This window comes from Sinocyclocheilus anshuiensis, unplaced genomic scaffold (genome assembly GCF_001515605.1).
Source record: "Sinocyclocheilus anshuiensis isolate Anshui unplaced genomic scaffold, SAMN03320099.WGS_v1.1 scaffold629, whole genome shotgun sequence".
NCBI classification, from domain to species: Eukaryota; Metazoa; Chordata; class Actinopteri; order Cypriniformes; family Cyprinidae; genus Sinocyclocheilus; species Sinocyclocheilus anshuiensis.
In genome coordinates, this window is record NW_015536485.1 from 159,770 (window position 1) to 169,206 (window position 9,437).

At 35.7% G+C, this 9,437-nt stretch overlaps 1 protein-coding gene across 1 annotated transcript in view; it reads left to right on the top strand.

Moving 5' to 3' along the window:
* LOC107684323 (AP-1 complex subunit mu-1-like) overlaps positions 1–3,919 on the top strand; it is a 14,251-nt gene extending 10,332 nt beyond the window's left edge. Inside the window, exons 8-12 of the mRNA XM_016480557.1 lie at positions 1,385–1,456; positions 1,736–1,894; positions 2,864–2,989; positions 3,096–3,171; positions 3,603–3,919. Of these exons, the coding sequence (XP_016336043.1) occupies positions 1,385–1,456; positions 1,736–1,894; positions 2,864–2,989; positions 3,096–3,171; positions 3,603–3,625 (456 nt within the window). The 3' untranslated portion in view covers positions 3,626–3,919. The remainder of the gene's footprint in view (positions 1–1,384; positions 1,457–1,735; positions 1,895–2,863; positions 2,990–3,095; positions 3,172–3,602) is intronic.
* The last annotated feature ends 5,518 nt before the right edge of the window (positions 3,920–9,437 follow it).

Sequence of the window (9,437 nt, forward strand, 5' to 3'; positions counted from 1 at the left end):
TCCACCCTTCCTCCAGACTCTAGGACTTTGGTTTCCAAATGAAATACAAAACTTTCTCTCATCTGAAAAGAGGACTTTGGATCACTGGGCAACAGTCCAGTTCTTCTCCTTAGCCCAGGTAAGACTCCTCTGACGTTGTCTGTGGTTCAGGGGTGGCTTAACAAGAGGAATACGACAACTGTAGCCAAATTCCTTGACACGTCTGTGTGTGGTGGCTCTTGATGCCTTGACCCCAGCCTCAGTCCATTTCTTGTGAAGTTCACTCAAATTCTTGAATCGATTTTGCTTGACAGTCCTCATAAGGCTGCGGTTCTCTCGGTTGGTTTTGCATCTTTTTCTTCCACACTTTTTCCTTCCACTCAACTTTCTGTTAACATGCTTGGATACAGCACTCTGTGAACAGCCAGCTTCTTTGGCAATGAATGTTTGTGGCTTACCCTCCTTGTGAAGGGTGTCAATGATTGTCTTCTGGACAACTGTCAGATCAGCAGTCTTCCCCATGATTGTGTAGCCTAGTGAACCAAACTGAGAGACCATTTTGAAGGCTCAGGAAACCTTTGCAGGTGTTTTGAGTTGATTAGCTGATTGGCATGTCACCATATTCTAATTTGTTGAGATAGTGAATTGGTGGGTTTTTGTTAAATGTGAGCCAAAATCATCACAATTAAAAGAACCAAAGACTTAAACTACTTCAGTCTGTGTGCATTGAATTTATTTAATACACGAGTTTCACAATTTGTTGAATTACTGAAATAAATGAACTTTTCCACGACATTCTAATTTATTGAGATGCACCTGTATACACTACCTTTTTGAAGGAAGTATTTTTTACTCACAAGGGCTGCATTTATTTGATCAGAAATACAGTTAAATCAGTAATATTGAGAAATATTATTGTACTACTATAAATATTAATACTATTTTTTTTTATGAATGGAAAGTTCAGAAGAACAGCATTTATTTGAAAAGGAAGTGTTTTGTAACATCATACATCCTTGACAAAAGTATTCATTTCTATTAAGTATTAATAAACAAAAGATTTCATTTCTTTCCAAAAATAAAATAAAATATAAAATAAAATAAATAAATTGTACTGACCCCAGGCTGTAGAATGGAATAATTGAAATGCATTTTTTAAGACTATAATTACTGTCTATATACTGACTATAATTAATTTTACTGTCTACACACACACACAAATATATAGTCTATATAATGGATTATATTGTAATATTACATTTTGAAATGATGTTATGCTGTTGGAAGTATTACTGTATTTAATTTATTTAAGAAGATTACATGTCAAAAAGGCAAGTCAGTGGCTCAATAAGTGGCAACAGACTTACTGCTCTATTATTTCTCTGTCACTCCTGTGTTCTGACAGGTGAAGCCTCTAATATGGATTGAGAGTGTAATAGAGAAGTTCTCTCACAGTCGAGTAGAGATCAAGGTTAAGGTAGAGCTGCACACATACACACAATCTACACACTCCACTGATTCTTGCTTTGCCTCCTCCAGCACACTCCCTGCTTTCAGTAATTAGCTTTCAGGCTTCTGTCCTGGGGAATGGCTCGAAGTTTACCTGAGCTGTGTCCAAAGACTTGTCAGATTCTGACATAAACATGCTTTGTCCTATTGCCCTTGCCATACTAAAACTTTAGTTTCTGAAAGTGTAGCTTTGGAAGTTTTATTTGGTGTGCGAAGTTGTGCTATAGTTCCTCAATCTGTTCTCCAGGCCCGCAGTCAGTTCAAGAGCCGCTCCACTGCCAACAATGTGTCCATCTTAGTTCCTGTTCCCAGTGACGCTGACTCCCCCAAATTTAAGACCACCACGGGCCAGGCTAAATGGGTTCCTGAGAAGAGTGCTGTAGAATGGAACATCAAGTCCTTCCCTGTACGTACCATACATGCTTAAGATGTTTGAGATCTTTGTAGCAAATAACTAACATTCAGATTCCTGAAAATCCTATTTTGAAATTAAAAAAACAACAACAAATCAACCAAATTGTTGCTGATTTCACAGAGACAACATAAATGTGGCAATAAAATAAAAGAATATTTACAGTTTAAATATTTATTTCAATTTTGGTGGTGTTCTTGTTGTATATTCACTGTATTTTTATTTATTTTGTTCGGTTTTTTTTTTCAGTTTATATTGTATATTGCTTGTGAATGTTTGTTGTATACATTAATTATTATTTATTTATTTTAGTAACTTTATTTGTCTTTTATGTCTTGTTTTTAATTTATTTATTTTTATTTCTTTCCCTTTTTCTCTACAATTAAAGGCAAACACCCATGAAAATGGTATAGAGCTTGTATGCAAAATATACAAAATAAAGTGTTTGCCAAAGAAGCAATTATGTGAAGAATTATGTGTTTCCAAAGGAGCATGTATACAAAATATAAAATCTAAAGAGTTTGCCAAAGGTGCATGTATACAGAATGTGCAGAATAAAGTGTTTGCCAAAAAAGAAACTTTTATTTATTTTGTCTTAAATAGGACATCAAAAATAGTACAAGCCAAGACGTACTGAACTTATAATTCCATGCCTTATTATTACGTATAGTTAGTGGCAAAACCAGCTTTAAAAAAATAAATAAAATTCTAAATCTAAGAATACAGACATTTAGTCAAGAATGTTTTTCGAATCCTGATGATGTTATGGGCATTTCAGGCTTGAAAGGCCGTGAATCGGTTCTGGAGTTTTGTGCTGTTGCAAGCCTTGTAGAGACGGGAAAGTTTGTATCACCCTCTTAGGAATATGACTCACAAGACTTACGACTGAAGTGATGATTGTTGCAGTGTTAATTAGACAGTTAGATGTGTCAAAAACTAATGACGTGTCTTTACTTGTTGAAGGGCGGAAAAGAGTTCATGATGCGCGCTCATTTTGGACTGCCGAGTGTGGAAAGTGATGTACTCGAGGCCAAACGACCAATCACAGTGAAGTTTGAGATTCCTTACTTCACAGTGTCAGGCATTCAGGTGTGGCAAAACACATATTCGCCTCAAAATATTCTTTGATAATGGTCATGATGCAGTGGATTCGATTTTTGTAATCCATTTTGTTTGTGTGTGGTAACAAACACAGGTGCGATACTTGAAGATTATCGCGAAGAGCGGATATCAGGCATTACCGTGGGTGCGATACATTACTCAGAGTGGAGGTGAGACATATTCAGAAATTCCCTCACGCTTACTCCGATATCATTCTGATATAAAGTTTACCTTCAGCCTGCATTAAAAGTTCAGTGAACATGAGCCTTACTCTGTCTGCTGCACACACACACACACACACACACACACACACACACACACACACAACGTTTGAAATAGTGTAGACTATCAGTTTTCCATTTGCATCAGCGACACCAGAGGAGAGAGAGTCACTCTAATCCCTCAGCCCTGTTCACTTATTCATAAGAATTGCAAAGCAGACATCAGATCTTAAACCACAATGGATTTCTTCAGATATATCCATACACCCAAATGTCAATAACATATTCAAATGCCTTCAGTTAAATTTTCATGCACTCGTTATTTTATATATACAGTTTATTAGTTGTACTTTCTGACTTTGCTTGAACATTTTTGACAGATTATCAACTGAGGACCAACTGAGAGAGGACAGCACCTGTGTATGTTGTGTGTGCTGTCTGTCCTTTTTCATCTGCGAGACAGCTACTGCTTTTCACACAGCAGTTGGACTGCTATTGCTTTTATCTGAGATCAGGTTTTACAAATTAAACAAGGAAGTCAGACCGCAAAGTTACTGAGAAACCCCTATGAAACAATCGATTTTGGATTATAATCCTAAAGTCGTGTTACAGAAACGTCCTAGAATCTACCTATATATGTTACAGTATATTTAAAAAGATCTTTTCACCCTCATGTCGTTCCAAGCCTGTATGCAATTATTTATTTTACTTAAACAAAAGAATCCATTCATACCATAAAAGTAAGTATGATTTAATGTTGTTATTGTTTTGGACCCCATTTACTTTCATTGTGTGGACAAAAGTGGTTGAAACAATTAAAATAACATATTTTATATTCCACAAAAGAAAAAAAAAACATGTTTAGGGTTATTAGCATTAACTAAATTTAGAACTATAACCATAAAAAAATGCATTACTTGAAATAAAGTAAAACATTAACTAAAATAAAATAACAATAAAATAAAATAAAAACATATTTTATTTCAGCTATTTTAAGTTGAAGTACTAAAATAACTAAAACTCTATAAACTAAAACTTAAAACTATATAGACATAAAAATGAATAAAACTGAACAAAACACTGAGCAAAATTACTACTAATAAAATTCAAATAAAATAATAAAAATGTAATTTAATTAATTTAAATTAAATTAATTTTAATCAAAATAAATCAAAATATATAAAAAAACTATAATAGTATATCTATGACTACATTTATATCCACATTCATATGAGATTTAAACAATATTGTGATTAAACTTCACTTGATGTAAACTAGGGCTGCCCCCTAATAGTTGACTAAATTTTAGTCGACAAGAAGAGGCTTGGTCGACCAAAATTTTATTAGTCACAGAAAAAAAAAAAATCCACAGAAAGTGGTGAGGTCACGCAGTCTGTGACGGACAGATCGTTAACGGCTGGATTTTGTGGTAAAAAAGTACATCCAAATGCTCGCCTATCATTCATCGACCTCAAATGGCTTATCATCTGAAATATGTAAGTAGTAGCAACTTTACATGGCCGCCCAATCTAATGTTAACCAAGAAAAATGTGCGCTATTCAAGTGTCTGTGCGGAGTGTGAAAGCTGAACAGTAGCGTGCTCACAGCATGACAGATGGAGGCGCCGGTGTGCTCACTTGCTCTTAAAATACTCCGTCATTTTGGTCATACAGATAAGAGTAATACATCTTTCGAATTTGTAAAGCCTCTACGTTTATTTGTGTGCACTCACTATAACAACAAAACATTGCGCTTTTGTAAAATAATGAAAGCAAACAGGATGCGCTTTCTGCCGTCTCGGCCTCTGTGAACTTGAGCGCGAAACTCCGTGCATACTTGCCTTACAGACATGAAAAATATACCTATAGAGAGTGAAATGAACTTTCAAATGAAACAATTCAAATCTGAAAATAACTAATATTCTCAGATTATGTAGGCTAATCCATATGAAACTTGCATGCAAGCGCATCCACTACTGTGGAGATGACGAGTCAGTGTCGCCGACTTCATCTCTTAAAGGGGTCATATGATGCTGCTAAAAAGAACATTATTTTGTGTATTTGGTGTAATGAAATGTGTTTATGCGGTTTAAGGTTCAAACACTCCAAAGAGAAAGGAAAAATTTAAATTGCATCATACGACCCCTTTAATAATAAAAATAATCCGAAAACACAGAAAGCACTAGTTTATCAATAGATTATTTAAATGTTATTGCACTTTAATCTTACTGTTTTTTCCTGACACATTCATCATCATTACTTCTGCCGGTGTGCTGTGGCAAGCTTTATGTGTGCGCTTGAGCGATTATTAGGCTATGTAGGCAATTAAAGGCTCATTATCATAAAATGAATGACTACTAGTCGACCAGAAAAATCTTTAGTCAAGGGCAGCCCTAATGTAAACACAATACTTTGATCAAATTGATTGTGGCCATAACTACCATGTACTTACATTTAAATTAATCATGTGATACAGTGCACTTATTGTGTACATACATGTTTTTTACATTGTACTTATATTTTAAAAAATACCTGAATGTAATTACATCTGTAATTCATTTCTGTAATTACATTTATAGTTAAACTGTTGACCCATCCCTTATACCTTAACCCACTCTTAAACGTACTCATACCCCCAAACATGTCCCTAACCTTACCCATAACCCACCTCAATAGCAGCAAAAGTGTTTTGTAATACAATATGAGCACAATATTGTACTTATTTTTTTATGTGAGTACATAGTAGTTAAGGCCACCTAATATAAAGTGGGACCTTGGAAATAATCAAATTTTTGGTGCACACGTAAATGTAGTCAGTGATACTAAAATAACACTGTGCAAGTTTGGAACGACATAAGAGTGTTATTCTTTTTTTCATTTTTCATTTTTATTCAAATTATCCCTTTAACTTGTCAGATGTTCACTTAAGCTGCTTATTTTTATTTCTGCTGTAGGTGGTGGGACTATCTCTCATATGATCTTATGTCTGTAGAGCTGTAAACATAACCACAGGCCCAATGAAATTAATACCTTGTGCTCAAAATCAATGATTAATAAGGCAGCGTACTGTTAGGACACCACTGTAACACTATATTTTCACCAGAGTGGCCCGTATCTTTGTCTTTGGTTTGGTTTGTTTGTGCTCACGCAAAATACCACAAATGCCTACACACTTTTAAAGGTAGAATGAAAAGTGCAAATGCTTAATGACATTACCATGAACCATTCAGCAAATAACTCCGCTGCATGTTGATGCTGTATTAATTATGATTTCGTTTGTTTCTTTAATCTACAGCGGTCAACACATTTGATCATACATAATTTTTTGTATGTCATTGTAAGTGTTCACACTGGGAAAATCGTCTCAGATTTTCTTTCATTCAGCATGCATTGCACCACTTGTTTTATCAGTGCGACAGTTGTGTGTGTGTGTGTGTGTGTGTGTGTGTGTGTGTGTGTGTGTGTGTAATACTGTCTGCCACCTCTGCAGAGGCAGCAGAATATATTATTTGTCACGTCAAAACAGCTTCCTCGCTCATTTATTTACCAAAGGTCAATGGCGTGACAACATCTGATATTTATTTCACACTGAATATGAAATATATATTTTGGATCTTTTTTTATTGACAACTTTTTTGCTCAATACTATACTAAAGGACATTGTGAGAAAATAAATGGATTTTTGTTTTGGCAAGCGTTTTTGTGATTATTTTCTGTGCTGTATGGAAAGGCTTATTATTTGTTTATTTACCTGTGGATATTCCAGATATTTAAATAAATTGCTGTTTTATGCAGGGGTATGACTATGAGTAAATGGATAAAATATTTTCTTTTTCAATCATCCATGAATATGGGTGTTGTATGCATTGCTATTTTTGCTTGCTGTTTTATGCAGGGGTATGACTATGAGTAAATGGATAAAATATTTTCTTTTTCAATCATCCATGAATATGGGTGTTGTATGCATTGCTATTTTTGCTTGCTGTTTTATGCAGGGGTATGACTATGAGTAAATGGATAAAATATTTTTCTGTCAGGACCACTATCGTCAAAGATGATTGACAATTAGCATACAGTTTGGATTGGCGGTATGGTTCTGTTCTGGGCAAGAACTCCCTGCGCCTCCATGCAGCCTAGCATGGATGAGAACAGGGAGAGCAGCAATAACCCCCCAGGGTAAACAGAACAGAACTAACATAAATGTATTGCAGATATTGTTAAAGTTCAGTCATTTTATGTACACATTTTAGAATTAGTCTGATTCAAGGGTAATCAGAAGGCTGAATCCCGACTGACAGAGGAGGAGTTGGGGATGGAGGAGGGTAATTAGCTATTGAGCAATGCGAAAACTGCTGATAATACTGAGGGACCTTATATATGAATGCTTAGATAGGTGTCGTAGTCCCATAGGTAGATGGGGATCAGCTGAAGGTCAGCTGATGCGAGCTTGACTAACGTGACCTGCCAGAACTAACGCTACGCTTGATTCTTTTTCAATCATCCATGAATATGGGTGTTGTATGCATTGCTATTTTTGCTCGCCTTCATTCTTCTCAGTCTCAACACATGACGGGCCAATAGATGGGTGACAATGGGTCACAGAGTCAGCTATTGTTTGCGTGGTGACTGAGCAGCTGTTGCACAATAGCCAGCTTGTTGTGGGTGAGAACAGGCATTGCTCAACACCACCCAGCCCATGATAACGGTCCCTCAGCCCATTACTGGCCCTTTCAGAAATTACTTCTGTCTTCACAGGATGGGCTATGGATGAATGACTCAGCTGCACGGTTTCTCAAACACAATTTCTCACACATGCAAAAAGGACCAAACTGAAACATTTTAACCAGCCAGAAGCTTCTGTTATTTCTAGATTCTTTATTTTTTTTTTTTTACCAAAAAATAATACTTAGTAGTGTTTTGGAAAATCTAATTATTGCTTTGCAAAGAGAGCACACAAAGAATCTTACTTCATGATGACTCTTTAAACTAAATCCAGACTGTGGTGACCTCAAAAAGTATTTGGACACCTAATGCCTGAATGTCAGTGCATATAAAACTAATAACAAAAGTAGTATATGCAATCAAATGTCCTTGACCTTTCCTCAGAAGTTCATTTATCTGAGCCACTTTTGGAATGACTTGTAACCATTTTGTTCCAGGATCATTTTTTAGTGGATGTTTGGGATGCATGACGTCAGGGTACGTCCACAATAGTGTTTTTAAGCATTTTCCAGAAGTTGCTCCATACTGAAACATACAGTCATGGCCAAAAATATCGGCATCCTTGGTAAATATGATCAAAGAAGGCTGTGAAAATTAATCTGCATTGTTAATCCTTTTGATCTTTTATTAAAAAAATTCACAAAAATCGAACCTTTCATTGGATAATAAGAATTGAAAATGGGGGGAAATATCATTATGAAATAAATGTTTTTCTCAAATACACGTTAGACACAATTATTGGCACCCCTAGAAATTCTTATGAGTAAAATATCTCTGAAGTATATTCCCATTCATATTCACAATTTTGAGCACTCCAGGGTGATTATGAACATGAAATTATCCAGCCATGGCTTCCTGTTTCACAGAAATATAAATTTCTGAAACAAAGCCCAAATTCCCTTAATCATCAATCACAATGAGAAAAACCAAAGAATATATTTCTGATGTGCAGCAAAAGATAATTGAGCTTCACAAATTGGTGAAGTGGCTTTAAGAAAAGAGCTAGAGCAGTGAAAATTCCCATTTCCACCAGCAGGGCAATAATTAAGAATTTCCAATCAACATACAATGTTACAAATCTGCCTGGAAGAGGACGTGTGTCTATATCGTCCTAATGCACAGTGAGGAGGAGAGTTTGAGTGGCTAAAGACTCTCCAAGGACCACAGCTGGAGAATCGCAGAAAATAGTTGAGTCTCAGGGTCAGAAAACCTTAAAAAAAATGGTCAAACAGCACCTATATCACCACATGTTGTTTGGGAGGGTTTCAAGAAAAATTCTCCTCACTCATCCAAAAACAAACTCCAGCATATTCAGTTGTCAGATACGACTGGAACTTCAAATGCCACTGGCTTCTATGGTCAGATGAAACTAAAAAAATAGCTTTTTGGCAGCAAACCCACCAAATGGGTTTAGTACAAACAGGGATAAAAAGTGCGTCTGACAAAGAACAACATACGCTTGTTAGCATTCAGTGGATATCCAAAATGGCGCTA